Raw genomic sequence first — 18,711 nt, 5'->3', positions numbered from 1 at the left:
TGCAGTGATCTATGCTAGCTAGAAATTCATGTGTCTGTTTTAGTTTAATATGAAAGTGTGTCAAATATTCAAGATCAAACTTTATCCCCGTGCTATTTAAAACTATGTATGAGTGCAGATTAATATAATAAGCCTAGAATGGAGACTGAAAACAAGTATACCAAAACCACAGTGGTTATCTCTGAGTGATATAATATGTGTGTTTTCCATATTTTGTTATATTTATCATTTTTTTCCCAAACTGTTTCTAAGTAGTATATGCTATTTTAAGTTAAAAAAATGTTTTATTATTTTGTTATTTTTTAAATCTCTTATGAAAATAGCTAGTGAATACATTGGAAAGAATACAGGACAAAGGAAGCTTTGATTGGAGTCTGGCTAGGGTTCACAGATAAAATGCAGGACACTTTGTTAAATCTGAATTTCAGATACAAATACAATAATATTTCAGTACAAGTATGCCTTGTGTAATATTTGGGTCACACATATGTGATATTCAAATTTAACTGGGCATTCTGTGTTTTTAATTTGCTAAATTTGGTAATAATAGGCCACCTAGTTCTACCCCTAATTAGTTGTGTGACTTTAGATAAGTCAATTTAGTGATATTAATAGTTTAGTTTTTCTATCTGAAAAATAAGATGATTAATTTATCATAAAGACTCCTTCTAGCTCTCAGATCCCTATGAAACAAACATGCTGAAGGTTAGACACCCCTTTCCAGTGCTGCTCACATCCAATTACTTCTTAATGAAGGAAGAAAGACCCAGCTCTCCTCGCTCAATTCAGGGCCCTCCCAGCTCCAGAGCTGCCTGTAGGCCCTTGCTGCAACTGTAGCTCAGTTCCTCTTCTTCCACTTCCCTCATTCCCTTACAGGTGCTTTTCCCTAGAGAACTCTCCAAAAACTCTCTTGCATACAAACTCCACCCCAGATACTAGTTTCTCTTAGAATATAAATTCAAATAAGTACCTGCCAACTTTCTAATAACATACATGAGCAGATGAGATTTGAAATAATGACATACGACACCACCACTGCATAAATACTTCAAGACAATAAATATTATACACATGGAAATATTTAGACACATGTGAATAAATTTGGTAGGAATAGGGGAATGATGAGGGAGAATTACAGCAGTTTGTGAAGGAGGCCAAGATTATGGATTATCAGAAATAACCTGTTCTAGGAGTACAAAGGGCAGCCATTCCTGAGTGAAAGCAGGCTGGGATTAGGGTAGCAGAAAGGAAACCTCAATAATCAGGGAGGAACAGTGACAAGCGTAGGCTTGGGACATTAGGACCATGAGACTGAGAATCAGGAGGCCAGGAATCTACATCTTACGACCTATCTACCCATTTGATCATAAACAGGTCACTTGCTTCCTCTGGGTTCTGTTTCATTAGCTATAAAATGATAAGGTGGTGTAAGATTATTTCCAAATCTTAGCCTTTCTAAAAGAATATTCTGTAATTATAATTTAAGGTTTCCTGTCACTGACATGCCCTTGACAAGTTTTCTCTCTTCAGATCTTTACCTAAACTCAGAATTTTAGTACTCTGTGTGTGTGTGTGTGTGTGTGTGTGTGTTGGGTGAAGGTCATTGTGTTAGTAAAACAATTCAGTACAGATAATTAATATAACTTAGTATCAAACTAAACTACCAAATGTAATTTGAAAAGAATAAGTTTTTCATGCTTCTGCAGTTTCACTCATTTGATTCTGTGTGTTTATATTCAATAAAAGAGAAGAACAATGCTTTCTACACCTATTGTGCATTTAAAACAATCAATAACCCAATAACCAACATTTCAAATGAACCAAAAGTCCTCAAACATGTCAACTAGTAAAAAAGTGCTGGCAAAAACTGAGGCGACATATTGGTAGAACTTGGGCATTTCTTTAAACTGCTCTTGGGTGTTCCTTGACTTTATAAAATAAAATAATATCCATAATGGCATGAGAATATTAGTGTTCAATAATGCTTTGCTTCCTAATACCCCTTTAAAAAATATAAGATCTAATTATCCTGTGAATTTGCACCTGATTCCAGTATGCTGATAATTAGTTACAGTGCGGTGGCTGAGCTGGGACCTCAGCCTAGGCTAGGGGAAATTCGGAAGTGGGTGGAGCTTAAAGACTGGCGTATTAGGCAACAGCTAACCCAGAAAACGAAAAGTCCACTCTTTCAAGTTCAAAGGGGCACTCACTTGTGACTTCTGCTGTTATAGTCATTGCCCTTGCCATCACCGTTTCTGCCCTATTCTTTTTAAATTGACTGAGTGGAAAACAATTCCTGAAAGTCAGCTCCGGCACAGTACAATTTCCTAGTTATTCCATTGCCTGGCTGGCACAGATCACAGACGGCTACTAGAAGGACATGTGTAGAATACACATATGGAAGTTCCTGACACTGTCAAGCCCAATTCATGACAGTCAGTTCACAAGTTCTTCCTGGCACTTCCCAGTTATTTATGCAAGATGTCTGAATCAACTCACTCAAACCTCTTTCCTTGTTGTCCTTCTCTTAAAAAGTATTGCTGGGAAAAATACTCAAGTGTTCAAGTATTTGTTTTCCCAGAAGCTGAGGAATGTTGACATAACTCCAATGCTTTTTCTAATTATTGAACATGAAAAAATGAATAGTTTGTGATGTATGTCAACTTGCTAAATTGTTTCAGAAGACAAACGTTTTCTAGCAGTAACAGAATACAAATAGTTTAACTGCAAGAAGAACATGCTTGTCTGACTTGCATGCTTCTGCTTTAAGGTTTTGAAATTACTGATAGCAAACAACAAATCCTAGACTTCTAAATATATGATATACCTATAATTATAAGCTTCTTTTGTCTTAACTTGTCTGAAGAAAATGCACCCCAGTACTAAAAGCAAATATAGACATTGTAACAAATTCAACAGCAGCAATATATAGGTCAGAATAGGTTACAATTAAACACATAGCAACACTAGTCCACAAGGCAGGTAGAAAATCATTCAGCCTAAACAAAGTTTTCAATTATAGATAAACACCAAGTAAATGACTTAATCCTGATCATTGATTATAAATGGTAGTCTTTTATCCCCTAAAAATTAGGTGAGATGAGAGGAAAAATTATTTTTTTCACTTTAATGTATTTTACCTTATAAAATAATATGAACTATATCTCCCATCTATTCATAGGAAACATACTATCTGAATGCAAAATAATTAGCACTACTTCTACCCTTCTTAGTGCGAATATTGTAGCCACTGAGGTCCTGTGTTCTTAGAATATAATCGTTTTCATTATTATCTTTAATTTAAATATCAGAATCTACTCATAAAAATGCTCTGCTCATTATGAATATGGGAGAGGAAGAGTGAACATTTAACCTTGTTTTGATCAGAATAGATCCTTCACTTAAATTTTATTTTCTCACGGGAAAATGCTATATGATCATTTCAAAAACTATTCCTTAGTCCCCGACAATAATGATAACAACAATAATAATAATCACTAATGTCTATGAAGTGTTTCTATGTGGCAGGCTCTCTTCTAAGTGCCTTGCATATATTACATATCATTTAATACTCATTGTTTCCCATGAAATATAGACTGTTCTTGTTGTTATGCTTTTTTTATAGTTAGGGAAACCAAGGCATAATTATTATCCTTAAATAATTAGCCCAAGGAGGGTCATGTATCTGATACATGGTGAAGCCAGGATTTGAGTTCTCCATTCAGTGGAGAGATAGACAATAATAAAATAATCATAAAGACAACTGTATAAACACAAACTGGTTAACAAACATCCCATTTCCACAGCTGCATTAATACTTGGGCAACTGCAAAGAAATTAGTGGTAATTACCTGATACATCAAAAAATGTCTGTGCCCGTCCAGTACCTGCACTGCTGACAGCGATGCACTCATAGAAACCTTCGTCAGACAAAGTGACCTTTTCAATATCTAAGTTCACACTGGCAGATTCTCTGGAGGGAAGATAATGGAAAACTTTTAGTTACTACAAAATAAGACCAAGTTGAAAGCAATGATTCACTATTTTTCTTGAAGTTTCATTCAAAAGAACAATGTAAATAAAATAAACTGATAAAACTGCAGGGTTCTTTTTAACTTAAAATGACACACCGTTTATATTTTACTAGAACATGAGGCTTTTCTATTCTGAGCAAAAGACACAACATAAACAATAATTATAGAGGTTGAAAATTTATTTAGGGAAATATTTTGTAGCTATGTCAAAATATAAGATAACAGAGCTGGCAAAGAAATACTCATTAATCCTCTCTCCTTTTATTTTTTCCAGTTTTTGGTCATGTCAGTAGGAATCTTAGACAAAGCAATTTAATTAGGCAATATACAAATTTGAAGGCAGGAAATCTACTTTTTGATTCTAAGAAGATACATTCTCCTTAACTTTCTTTTAGATAAGCTCCACATGGGGCGATAGGCCATATATCGTTCAACCTACATACACAATGAGAAATGAAAACAAATGATCAGTTTTATAGTTAAACTCTAAAAAAAAAATCCCTCTACTATATTATGTACTCATTCATTTAATAAATATTTATTCTTTGTCCTCTAACACTGTTCAAATTATTTCTCATTTTCTGGAAGTGTCTTAATAATAGATATTTAATCTTTGTTTCAAAGAGCTCAATGATCTACAAAAATAGGCATTGTCCTGTTTTAAAGTGTGGCTGAAATGTCAAAAATGTTTTCATAATTTTTCTCCTGTATCATCTGTAGCTACTTATAACCTTAAAAAAATCAAGATACAGATAAGGTAAAAAGCCCACTGCAGACAAGAGATTTTCCACTGAATTCTGAAAGTGGTATAAAATATGATACCTTATGGTGATATCTCCAGATCTCTCCCCATCCAAACACACCATACTTATCATCAGAAACCAAGAAGAACTTACTGAGCTCTTAACTCCTATTTGGTACAACTGGGGTTTGTAAGAAAAAGTTAAAACAGGTTTCTGTGCCTTAGGAAAGTGAGAAACAAAGCAAGGTCATTGTTCCATGTGTTTTAGTAGCTGAGAAAATTCACTTTAGTTAAACATTGTTTCCTTTCAATTCTGTAGGCACTAACTACATGCCAGTGGTTCTTCTTGTCACTTTCAGAATGAAAGCAGAATACCACTTGACTCCATACCATACTGATCATGTAAGCTGTATCTTCGAGGCTTAACAGGAGTATACTAAGTACAAATTTGTAAATGTCATCATCTAGGAGGTACTGGTAAGTTTCAGGAAGGTAGGGGTTTGGAATACATACATCTTTGGTGTTTTCTTCAGAGCCTACTTAAAAGCTGAGCATATATTAGGATTAATAAAGAACAGATTGATGGAAATTTTAGAACAGAAACTGAAGATTCTTTGAGTCCTAAATCCCTTTTTAAAAATGAAAGTTGAGATAGAGAAAGGACAAGTAATTTGTCCAAAGACATACAACCAGTTTACTAAATGCTTGAAGAATGTTCTTTACAGTTGTTCCTTTCTTGATTATGGAATGTTACATGAAAATAATTCTCTTTTTCATGGAGCCTTCTCAGTTGACATTAAGCACTATGCGGACATAATAAAAAAAGTTTTGAAGGGTAGATTTTGGAATAGGGAAAAGAACACGTCAAATAAAAATGCACCCTGCTGCTAATGCAAACGGATTCTCCCTTACATTCCCTGGTGACCAAAGTGACTGACATAAACAAACATTAAGTCACATGTTTCATGTTATTAGGAAATCTAGGGTAGGGACATGAGAGTGAATCAGAATTAGAGTATCAGTCTATCATCACTCATGCCTAATTTTGTCTCTAACTTCTCACATCCAAAGAGCTTAATACATGTCAGCAAAACATGTCATATCTCTGGGCCACAGAGCTGGAAAAATGAGAAAAAGAATTCTCGTGGCTTACCTCCCAGGAATTGTGTGGAATTAATGAATTAATGTTTCTAAAGAATTTCAAGTGTCTTTGAAAAATGTTACTGTTTAAACATAAAACAGAATTATTTGATTTCACCAGCTAGTTATGTAGCTTCATCATTTTATATCCTGGTCAATTATGTTGCTGGTTATTAAATACACAGCTAAATAAATCATTAAGATATACTATGTAAGGGGCAGGAAATAATACAGTTTAATCTTTAAAGAGTAGAAAATGTCCTAGTTCTGATGAACATTCCTGCCATAAATTTTTGATTAAAATAAGTTGCCATAAAGTGATTGTATAAGCTGAGACTGTCAAACATTTAACATCTTATGGAAGTTATGTTGATATTGAATTAATAGCATAAAAGTCTGATAAAACAATAATTCCTAGAGATTTTCCCAAAACGTTGTTTCACAGTAAGTTAAAAGGCAACACTTTGCAGAAATCGTTTTTCTCCAGCTTTCAAGGTTTACTTAGTTTTTATCATTAAATTACTTGCATTTGTCTAAAAAAGTTACCCAACTTCACAAGGAAAAGCTGGTGCCCTCTAGCCCGCTCCTGCTGATTGTTATATGCAGGCGCCACACCTGCTGTGAGCCACCTGTCACCCCACCTGCAGCACAGACCATGCCTCTCTGACCTTCTCTGCTCCCTTTCTCCTCCTGGCTCAATGGGCTTCAGCCATACTGGCCTCCTTCTGTCTGTCCTTCCCACATGCCCAGTCCACTCCAGCCTTCATGCATTTGCATTTGCTCTTCCTGGTGTTTGAATACTCTTCTCTGGATACCTTGTTGATCACCTTTCTTGGCATCTTTATGTCTTTGCTCCAATGCCCCTTACTCTGAATTTTAGGCTTTCAAATTGGCCAATGCTACATCCACTCCACCTACCAGCATTATTCAACCCAACTAACCTGCTGTATGCTTACCAGATTCACTTATCATAATACTTTAAATCAGATTCAGAAACACTTTTACCATGAAGCCAATAAAGCTAAAGCTTCAGGACCTCTCATTTGCAAAGTCTCCTTTCAAGATTTTGTACTTAATGTCATTTTCATAATTCTGTATTTGTCTTAACAACAGACCATCAGATTACGAAACATTCAGATTCTATAACACAGGAGTCAACATTTGAATATGTTCCAGTATTTATTATATTATATTTATCTTCTGTTTACTGTCTCCCTCTATGACAATATAAGCTCCACAACGGCACAGATTTGTCTCCATTTTGTTCCCTGCTATATTCCAGACTATGTAGCAAGTGAGAATTTCCAGTGAAAAAGTACATTGCAATAATAGGCTATTTATATTTACATGTTTAATACTGAATCTTATTACTGACAGAAACATGCACCTACTTCAAATACTGGTCTACTCCAAGTGTGACTCCATTTCTGACAAAGCTCAAGGTAAAGGGCAAAAGACTGTCAACAGAGCAGGGAATTTGGCCAGGCTGCAGATAGTATCCTGGGGTTTTCTCAGGCATTGTAACTTTGGGAGCATCTGGGAAAAAAACAAAAACAAAAAACATAAGCAAAAAGGTTACAATGATGTTAAGTACTGCCTCTTAATCCATTCAAAATCTTTATACTTAAATTATTCCAGTAAATCCTCTGCATTCCAATTAACCCAGATCACTAAAAATTACTTTTTCTATCTTTATTTGTTCAAAGCTGGTTGATTTCTGGATATCTTTATGAGCCCCTTACTACAGTATTCATTGAATCTAAGACTCCACAGTTTTTAAGACACAGTATTGTTTTGTACCACCAAGATAGAAAAACTGCTACCAAATAAGTAATAATACATCAATTCTAGAATATGTTTTTATTTCAAAAACATAAGAACCCACATATCTCAGAATCAAATTGTTTTTCCAAAATAAATGTAAAAAATGACTTTTAGGAATCCATCAGATTTTGTAGCATTCAAATTAGGAGCTAAGCCAACTTTGAATATTGTATATGAGGAAATATTGAGGTTGGTTCTATTCTCACCACTCTACAACTATTAAACAAAAGCTATAGAATTGTTCCTGAATTTCCCAAATCACTGTCTTATGTATAAATGATAAATTTTTGTCCCTCCACCTAATAGTACAATTTTATAAGCAATCTTATATCTCTGTCAGTCTATGGTTCAAGCTACAGTCCTAAAGATTGGGTCAGAGTTCTGGCCGGGCGCGATGACTCATGCCTGTTATCCCAGCACTTTGGGAGGCCAAGGCGGGCAGATCACGAGGTCAAGAGATCGAGACCATCCTGGCTAATACGGTGAAACCCATCTCTACTAAAAATACAAAGAATTAGCCAGGAGAGGTGGCAGGCACCTGTAGTCCCAGCTACTCAGGAGGCTGAGGCAGGAGAATGGCATGAACCCGGGAGGTAGAGCTTGCAATGAGCCAAAATTACGCCACTGCACCTTGGCTTGGGCGACAGAGCAAGACTCTGTCTCAAAGAAAAAAAAAAGATTGGGTCAGAGTTCAGTCATGAGTCTTGAAAAATAGCTCAAGTACAGCTAAGCTGAAATGCTAGCTGATGCTTCCATATAATATCTAATCTGTAGTCTCCTCTCTATGTAGTAGCAAATGTACAATTAACTAGCTAACTAACCAACTAGACAAATAAAGGCAGTGATCACCTGTTGTTTACTATGAACCACCATCTATGGAGCAGAAAGTTTCTGACAATTGTATGTATACATTTAGCCAATTTAGATAGTTTAAGCAAATATATGCCCCAGGCTTTTTTTAGAGGGAAAGAGAGTACGAGAATTTTCCAGTTCCAGCTCTTACACTGACTAATCAAAATTCTCAGATCTGCAATGAGTGAGACTTAACATGAAACTTTGGATGTGCTATTTAACAGCTAAGAAAAACTGTATTGCCCTACATGTAAATGTTCATCAATTTGGTGATGCAGTAATAATATGAAGATAATACTTTTTATTTTATAGTCCATTATTTACCTATGGGACAACATCACCCCCTTAAACTGTCAATATTCCAATGTTGAATAAAATGATGTCTTACCTGGGACAATACTAGAAAAGGAAACACTTGATACTCTCTGGAAAAGGTAATCATCCTTATCATAGCCTGTTACTTTGAGAAAGAAAGCTTCATTTGGTGGTACAAAGTCAGAAATATTCCATATGCCATAAGGTTTTCGATCTGGGTAATATTTAACAGGAATAGTCTTAAGAGAACTTCCTGAGATACTCAAAAGTTCAAGAAGATCTATTCTAGCTGGAGTGGAAATTCCAGAAGTATTGAGCAGCACATAGGTAGGTATTCCTACAAGAGAAAGATTTTATCATTTATAAGAAACATGCAATTGAAGTTATATATCAAATAAGTATTTGCATGATAATAATATATGAGTACCATAAGGATGCCTACAAATTCTGGATCAGTTGCAGAATTGTTTCTACATAAAAGACCGTTTATGCATGACCAGAGAAACTTAGGAAATCCTAAGAAATTACTTTTATAGTATTTTAACTATGTTTACATGTTAAAAAAATTAGAATTGTGAGAACTTTATATAATGTTTGATCACATGAATACTTTTAAAGATAAATTATTTTGTATCTTTCCAGGAAATGCAGCAATAAAAATAAATGAACAATAACCTCCCCCAAATTTTAACTGTTACATTATAGTTAAGCTTCTTTTCAGCTAGAAAACTATAAATCTTAATGTATGAATAAAATAAGAGGAGGACAAGGTTTAAAAATCAATAATTTTATCTTTGAAATACAATGATATGTAATATGTTTAATTTTTCAGCTATATATACACATTTTACCTTGACAATAGGTAATTTATAGGTTTTGGTAAGAAAAAAATCTCAAGATCTGGGTTAGTAATTCTCAAAATTTAGTTAAGTGTAAGAATCAACTGAGGTGCTCACTGAAGTCCATATTCCTGGGCCCTACCTTCCATGACAGGAGATCTGGAGTAAGGTCCAGGAATCTTAATTTTTAACAAGCACCCTCAGCGATTTTGATATCAGTGGTCTTGGGATTACGTTTTGAGAAAGTGACTAGGCCAAGAGAATAGTCACATTTAAAGCTATGCTTCTCAATGTTATTGAATACTACAAAATTATAAAATTATAGACAGTCTGAGAAATATTTTTCATTTGGATAGCTATTATGTCAATTTAAATAATATGCACATACAAACCTTGCACTGGTCTGCTGACTGTTTTTTTGAAGTCCAGGGTAGGCTTTCGAGAAAAGCCAGCTCGGAAATCAATAGTACTAAGGCCAGTAATGCGAACAGAGTGCCTTCCACTGCTTGAGGTCTGAAAATGTTTAATGACAAACCTGGTCAGCAGTTGATCCAGTATGCTGGTCGTATGCAACCCTCGCCAGTATGGGAAACTGCACAATATTTAATTAGGATTGATGTCCAAAAACTGAGGCTCTGATCCGGATGTTCTCAACATAAATATGATTCTATATTTTAAATGCAAGTTTTGTAATACATACCCCATGGGGACAGCTTTAAAAAACCATTCAGTCATATATTTCATGCCTAATGATAAAAGATACAAGTGTTTAGTCACTAATGAATGGGCTGGAAATAAATCTGTAAAAGCTCCATGAGGGAATGGATCTTTGTTTTGGTCACTATTGTTAACATAGTAGATGTTTAGCAAATATGGAAATCTTCCACAAATACATCCAAGTTCAATTCTAGGACATTACAACGAGTGCAAGCAATAGAGCTGACCATTTTCCAGACGTGGGCAAGCTGGCACCCTCAGCTCAGCAGTGTTCCAGCAAAGGTCCTCAGCATTTATTAAAAATACAAAGTCCTTAGTTCCAGTCCAGATTTACTGAATCAGAACATTAGGTCAGGGCAGTCTAGGAATTTGCATATCAAAAACCACCTAAGACTTATGAACAAGAGTTCACCATTATTTTATTACATAGGTTACCAAGATTCTGTCTCAAAATAAAATGACCACATAATTCCAGCATTTAAGTAGAAGTAGGAGATGGGAGTGAAAGAAAAACTTCACATAACACTAATGTACCAATTATCAATCTCAAACTCAACACTGAGAAGGCACATATTGAGGTATTATAGCAATGACAGAATGCACTGAAGTGTGTATATATATAAATTTTAATCTGGTAGACAGCCAGATTTGCATATATACATTTTAACCTGGTGGACAGCCAGATGAATTCACACCATGGTTACCAGTTGGCCACTTCCAGAGCTGTGCAAACTATGCCATATTCCCTGAATCACTGCTACTCCTTGTTATTTAGCAATGTGGAGAAGAAGGAAGAGAAGATCTGTCCCTGTTGCTACCATGTTCCTTCCTTATTGAGCAGAATCTCAAGAACTCAAAGGGTAGTAAAATGAAGGGGATAAAGAAGAAAAAAACACATCATCATGAAAGCTGTTGCTATATTCTTAGCATAAATGATGCAGCTAGTTACTATGGCTCATTTGCATAAAGGTTACAAAAGATTATATGTGTAAGTGTAGGGATCTTAGTACCACCCTTATTCCATTATTTCTCAATGAATACATTATGAATTCCACATAATAAATTTAAAAAGGAAACTATCAATTTTAAATCAGGGATTCCCCATAGGGTTATACAAAACTTTGGTAATTCTAATGTCAATTTCTTTAGATAATGTAGAGCTTTATCAAAGACACTATCACCTACTAATTTCATGTAAGTCAATCAGAATGTTTGATATTACAATGAGTTAATTTTTATTTTTTCACTAACATCATATATCACTGTTAGTTGCCTTGCTCCTCAGAAAGTCCCTTATGATGAAACAGCTGTTGAGGTTACTAAGGACAAATTTAACACGTAATTTTCCAAATGCCTGCTATCAAGTGCTAATCATCTGCCAAGTGTTCTATGCATAAATCAACTAACAAAGGTGGTTTTTAAAAATGTGGTGCTTAATAGCTGAGTGAAAAAAAACCCAGAAATTATACAGATGTTTGAAAATATGCTAACCTCTACTACTAAATAACATGTTAAAGCAGATTTGATGAACAGGGAGCCCCTTATAAATCATATAAAATTAATGTAATATAAATTAACTTTGATCCTTCAAAGACCACACCAAGTAATAAAGTATGCAAAAGTAAGAATATAGGTTTACTATTCTCTGAACAAATATGAAGAGTATATTGCTCTGCTAAAATATGAAGAGTAACAAATAACAAAATATCTTAATTTCATGTGTCTATACTATACTGTAGACAGTGAGAATGTCCTCGATGAATTTAAAAGTGTTTGTAAATAAAAGATATCTTCAAGTGAGTCCATTTTTATATGCAATTAATACAACTCTGGGCTAATCAGGGTAATGGAAACAAAGGACATCCCAAATAAACTAACACTGTGGTTAAAATATACAATAAAAAGAAAAAAAAATGAGCTAATTTAAAGTTTTTAAAATAGTTTAGTATTAAAATAGCCTCTGATGTTAATTCATGCATTTATCATTATTTAATTATTCTCTTAAAAGAATTCTAATACTTGAACAGTATTTTAGGCACACTAAACACCACATAAATTTCTTCATGGGAAAGCACCAATAGTTTGATATCTATTAAAGTAAGCTATTGTTTTCATCTCTTTCTTATCTAAGCTCCCTTTAAAAAACATTAGTGTAAAAGAAACAGGTTTTATGTATAATGAGGGTATAACCCACCAATAAATGGAAAAGGGAGGAGAAAAAAGCACTAACATGCACAAAATGCACACACTATATATAAAGCTTCATTTTTTATACAAATTCTCACTTTTAATCCTCACAAAAGTCCCCGTGAGAGAGTATTATTATCACCTTCACTTCATGGATCAGAGAGGTTAAGTGACTTGCTCAAAGTAACAGATACAGCAGGTGGCAAAGCTGGAGTCTGAACTCGGTGAAGCTCCAGAAACCAAACTCTACAGCTACCCCATGCGTTTCTCATGATGATCTCAATGAATTTAATTATGCTGGTTTGAGGGTAAATGTTGAAATATGCTGAACTGCTTTACACAATAGGAGGAGAGTTATATGGAACTTCTGGGACTATCCAGAAGAAAGAAGCAGAGAAATGTAATGGGGAGGCGAGGGGGTGGTGGCCAAGGAAAGAGCAGGAAAAGCATAAGGTGCTTTATGACATAGACCCCAAATCTACAAGCAAATCTACCAAATTCACAAAATGCTTGCTATTGATAGATTTCTTTTGATATTTTGAAGGGGCTGAGTTTTGCCCTACATCAAAGTACAAAAGGTTATAATCAACACAAATAATCAGAAGGCAATGAGACCATAAGCAAGAAAGCTTTTAGGAAACTGCAGGAGTGTTGGGAGAAGACTTTGGAGTCTCGTGAGTTACGAACCTGATGAGGTTAGAGGAGAACTAAATGACATGAAGGTCTTGGAGGGGCAAAGAAAACTAAGCTAATTCTGTAACTGAGTCAAGCAAAGAGGAGGTCCAGCCGTATTTTTTCCCTTCCCTTCTCTTCCAAATTATTTTGGCCATTTTAATACATTTTTAATAAATGTAATAAAATTATATAAATATATGTCATAAAATTAGTGAGGTCAAAATTACTGTCTTAATGTCTTTCTATTTGGTCTTTTATATCATCTAGATTCAACCTGTGGGTTATATTAAAATTAGAATATGGCTCCAAAAAGCACCTTTCCACTACATAATGTCTTGAACTTTTACTCCTGCAGAGTTACCCTAACCTCATGGCTTCTGTAGATAAGAGGGTAATCTAGCAGCAGCATTCAGGCTCAGAGCATAACAGGAAACTTTCTAGATATCAGATGTTGAACAGGATTTATCTGAGCTAGGAAGAGTTGTGTTTCAAAGTCAATTTATTCATAAAATTTCTAAACGTACATAATGAGCCACATTACTCCTCTCAATGAGTAGCATCACGTTCATTAAGTTGTGAAGGGGTCTGAGTCAGGAATACACAGGCTGCTGCAGTGTGAGCGGATGTGAGGTAAGGTCACGGTATGGCAAAGACGAGGTTACACTAGATGTGATAGTTAAAATTAGGTATCAACTTGATTGGATTGAAGGATACCTAGAGAGCTGGTAAAGTATTCTTTCTGGGTGCATCTGTGAGGGTGTTGCCAAAGGAGACTGACATTTGAGTCAATGTACTGGGGGAGGAAGACCCCCCTCAATGTGGGTGGGCACTATCTAGTTGGCTGCCAGCACGACTGGAACAAAGCAAGTGGAAGAAGGTGGGATAAGCTGGCTTGCTGAGTCTTCTGGCTTTTGCCTTTCTCCCATGATGGATGCTTTCTTCCATTCCTCCTGCCCTTGGACAACAGACTCCAGGTTCTTCGGCCTTTGGACTCTTGGACTTACACCACTGAGTCCAAGGGGCTCTCAGGCCTTTGGTCACAGACTCAAGGCATCACTGTTGGCTTCCCTGCTTTTGAGGGTTTTGGACATGGACTGAGTCACTACTGGCTTCTTTCTTCCCCAGCTTGCAGATGGCCTATTGTGGGACTTTGACTTGAGATTGTGTGAGCCAGTTCTTCCTAATAAGCTCCCTTTCATATATGTATGTATCCTATTATTTCTGTCCTTCTGGAGAACCCTCATACAGAGATACATATTGGTATCCTAAAGTTGTAAATAGGTAGCCTTGACCTACAATGCAGTAAGGGAAAAGAAGGAGCAGAGTGAACCAGAGTCTAGGTTTCTGAATTGGAGTGAGACTACCAAGAATGAAGGAGCAGGACAGGCTGAAGGACAATGGAACAAGCACCATGGAGAGCTCCAGCGGAAAATTACTTGCTCCTCTGAGATCTCAGCTCAGATCTTCCTGGTCAGCTCTACTGCAGATGGATTTACTTCTTAGTTTAAAGGCAAAGGCCTGTTAAATGCCTGCCTACATTGAAAGTCCCTTCAAGGCAGTAACTATTTCATATTCATCACCACAGAATGTCACTCAGGAGGCATGTGATAAATGTAGGTTTTGTAGGTTTAATAAATGACATGAAAACCATCCATGCACCTAGTGTTGATGTTTTTTCTTAGATTTTCCTCAGACCAGCTAATGCCATACTCATCAAGAATTCACTAAATGTTTCTAGATGCATTATGCTAAGTATGTTCACACATTATCTCTTAAAACCCTATTATATCCAAAGATAATTTTATGGAACTACAAAGAAACAGAGGCTCAAAAGAATGATATTTATCTAGGTATAGATAGCAACTTAAATGGCAATTATTCCAAGTTCAATGTCTTTCTCAGGTACCTAAGTCTGTGCATGGTATTTTGGAATAACATAATTCCTGGGTAGATTTACACCCTATGGCATATAAAACAATAACATTCTCCAACTATTTCTTTGCCATTCTACATTTCTGAGTACCCTTTCAGTTAGGAAAAGTCAGGTCAGTGAGGTACTAATAAATTCCTCTCTAACAAAAAAAACCCTAATTTTTGTCATTTTTCAATTTCTGTGGTGTAAATGTTCCCATCATAGCTGATTGCTAGCTCCCAACATGATGTTGCTGAACACAGAGCTAGAAGAGAAATGTATCATTGACTCTCCAGGAGTCGTTATGAGCCAGCTCTAGTATACCATTAGGCCACAATAACAGCTTGCCTACTGGGTAATAAGGGAGTGAAATGTGTCGCTTCTGGGATGAGACAAAAGTAACAAATTTCTTTTTATTTATTCACTGCCACATCCTCCAGGTTTTTCCCTCATTAAGTGACTGAAGATGCTGCATGTTCTAAATTATGGTAGAGCCACCATCAGCTTGGGTTCCTGAGTGACTGTGAAGCAGAATACTCTACCAGACCCCATGGAACACAGAACATTAGTGAGGAATTAACCTTCTTGTACTAAGCCAGTGAGAATTCCTCCTAGCACTAAATATGAAACCTTACCTTTTATAAATTGAATTAAAATTTGATTGATAGGGATGGTTTTTCTCTCTCCAACAGAGTTTCAATGTTTTATAAAATGGTAAATGTGCCCAAAGTAAGACAAACACAAAAACTAAAGAAAAATTCAAGTATATATGCATTAAAGGAAAGTAAAGATACAATGTATGATTTACATATATTCAAAAGAATAACTAATTAACCTGTCAGAATTCATGTGCCAACATTATTAGCAACAACTAATTCATGAATCAGAAACTGCTGAAGCACTTTACCAATATCTCATTTAACCATGACAATATTGAGTAGCCATTATTTTACCCCACTTTCCTCAGACTTAGAGACGTTAAGTAATTTCTCCACGAACAAAAAGACATTAAGTAATGAATCTTGAATTCAAATAGATGTCCACCTCTTTTCAAAATTTGCTCTTAAGTTTTAAATTCTTTCCAAATTAAAGAATAGATGGTTCCAATAAAATATTTATTAAGAACCTACTGTGAGTTAGGCATTGTGTCAGACAAAGACACAATCATGGAAGCTAGATTTAAATACCATTATTTTGTTGGGCATTATGCGCTTGGAGAAATGTGTGATAAGGAAATGTATTCAAAACATAAATTCTGCTTAAATACACACACACACACACATATATGCACACACATATGCATATAAATTTACATATACCCAAGTGCATGTGTACCTAAGTGTACACATATCTTTTTTATAAAGGAAGCATTCTATTTAGTTGACAGTCTGATATTGACAGGCCAAAAAACTGGAAAATTATCCAGGAAAAATCTATTATCAAACATTCCCCTGACCCAAAACACTAATGCTACACCTAATCTATTTACTTAACACACCTTGTATAAACTACAGGCTTATTCATAAGAGTCACCAGGAAAGACTAATAGGAGGCCAGCATAATAATCTTCATGTGTGGTCCTTTCAGACTTGAGGTTGATTTAATTATGATTCCTAAACAAGCTTATGCCACTTGAGTAGGATTTTTAAAATATCCTTACCCTGTAGAAAATGCATTAGTAGGCTCTGGCTACCAACGTAACTATCCAAAACCAAAATATTTCTACTAGTCTCAGAATCTCAGTATAATTATGTGGTTGGGTACACGCCTTTCTGTACTTGGGAGATTATCTAAAGACAGTTTATCCAAATATACTTAATAGAAACATATCCCAGGGGATATGTTAAATTAAATGATCACACTGATGATCCTAGACTAATATAAACATTTGTACTACCTAAACCCATTGGGTGCTGACAATTATCTAATGTCTTTGCAGGGAGTTTCCTTTAAAAAGCAGAGGACAAAATTTGGCTCAAGAGTTTCTGTGGTTACATTCTAATACTCTATATTAGTTGCTGAATGGAAAAAACATATTGCTTCTCAGAAATAAGATCCATGATCTGTAGCTTTCCTACAAATGGAAATTTAGGAGCATAAAACAATCTTCTCTTCTGTTTTTAATAAAACTTTATGTTATTTCCAGTTACTTCTTTTTAACATGCTTTACCTGCATCAGAGGAAACCTAAAACATTTGAGTGTTTATGTGAATTATACAAATGAGTTGACTCATTATCTCTGCTTAGTGAAAGTGCCCTAAGACGGAACAGTAAAGTACTTACCAGAAAAATCACAAAAGAAAAGAAACTGCCACTCTCTTATCATTTTAAATCGTTAAACGTATTAGTGTTCCATGCTAGCACCTCCACTATAGGCTAACTAAACCAGTTCTTCTGCCTACTTCCCTGGATATCCTCAGAATAAATGTATTAATTTTTATTCATAAATATTTATGTAGTTCTTTCTCAGGCACTGTGGCATATACTAGTGGCAAAATCTGATCTATAGAAAAAGAGAGACAGAAAATATTTATAGAAATAAAAATGACAAGGGAGAAATTAATCCAAAAGGGAAGCGCAGAAAAATTTAATAGAAAGCCAGAGAGAAAAGAGCATTTTAAGGAAAAAAAATCTGACAAAGTTTGATGAAAGTTTTGTTATTTGAGGTGAACTCTGTGGGATAGTTATAAGTCAGAATGGAAGAAAAGGCATTATTATAAAGGGAAGGAAAAGCTTGGAAGAAAGCATGGGGTAAGAGAATGTGGTGGGGGGGAGAGAGACAGTACAAAATTATATATGGTAAGAATGTGAAAACAAGTGATAGAAGATAACTAGAAAGACTGGCTTAAGGCTCAATTGGGTGGTCCTTGAATACCATGGTAATGTTGAGTAATAGATCGTTCTCCATATTTTCACATACAAAAACTGTATGTGAAACATTCAAAAAGCCACTATTAATTTTAGTGATAGAGCAGATCTTTTCCAGATAGTCGAGCGCATGGGAGATAGCACCAGGGATACACTATCTAATCTCAGACATTTCCCATCTTGAGAAAGTGCACATGTAAAACATTTATCATTCATCAGACATCCAAAAGGGAAATCCAAAGTCAACAGATTTTATGTCATCAGATTCAGTTCAATTTCCTTTGCATCAACCTGATACATTCTTTTGGTATTTCATATAGAAGCAAAATAAGTTTATTATTTTTCAGTTTCATTATAATGCTTACTCTTTGTTTTCTTATTGTAAGCACTAATCCTACACTAGAAATACTGTAAATCAGAGCTGGAGGCTCTTTTGGTGAGGGCTAGATAAAAATTTAAGATAAAATGATAATAGATACTGTGTCTTTTTATTGTTCCCTTAATTATAGGAGACTGAGCTTAGAGACTTGTCTAAACAGAGTTCTCGTCACCTCCTCACCTGATCAAAGCCTCTGCTCACTCATAAAACTAATCCTCATTACTTCT

At 35.3% G+C, this 18,711-nt stretch overlaps 1 protein-coding gene across 5 annotated transcripts in view; it reads right to left on the bottom strand.

Moving 5' to 3' along the window:
- The window catches only part of HMCN1 (hemicentin 1), a 454,750-nt gene that overhangs the window by 255,027 nt on the left and 181,012 nt on the right, over window positions 1-18,711 (bottom strand). For all 5 annotated transcript variants that reach the window (XM_015447093.4, XM_015447120.4, XM_005540243.5 and 2 more), the window contains 4 exons: window positions 10,139-10,259; window positions 8,981-9,244; window positions 7,308-7,452; window positions 3,852-3,973 (listed from right to left, as the gene is read on the bottom strand). In XM_015447093.4, coding sequence (XP_015302579.3) covers window positions 3,852-3,973; window positions 7,308-7,452; window positions 8,981-9,244; window positions 10,139-10,259 — 652 coding nt within the window. The remainder of the gene's footprint in view (window positions 1-3,851; window positions 3,974-7,307; window positions 7,453-8,980; window positions 9,245-10,138; window positions 10,260-18,711) is intronic.

The sequence above is a fragment of the Macaca fascicularis genome, chromosome 1 (assembly GCF_037993035.2).
Source record: "Macaca fascicularis isolate 582-1 chromosome 1, T2T-MFA8v1.1".
Taxonomy (NCBI): Eukaryota; Metazoa; Chordata; class Mammalia; order Primates; family Cercopithecidae; genus Macaca; species Macaca fascicularis.
Note: the sequence above shows the minus strand (reverse complement) of the source record. Positions and strands in the feature narration are given on the sequence as shown.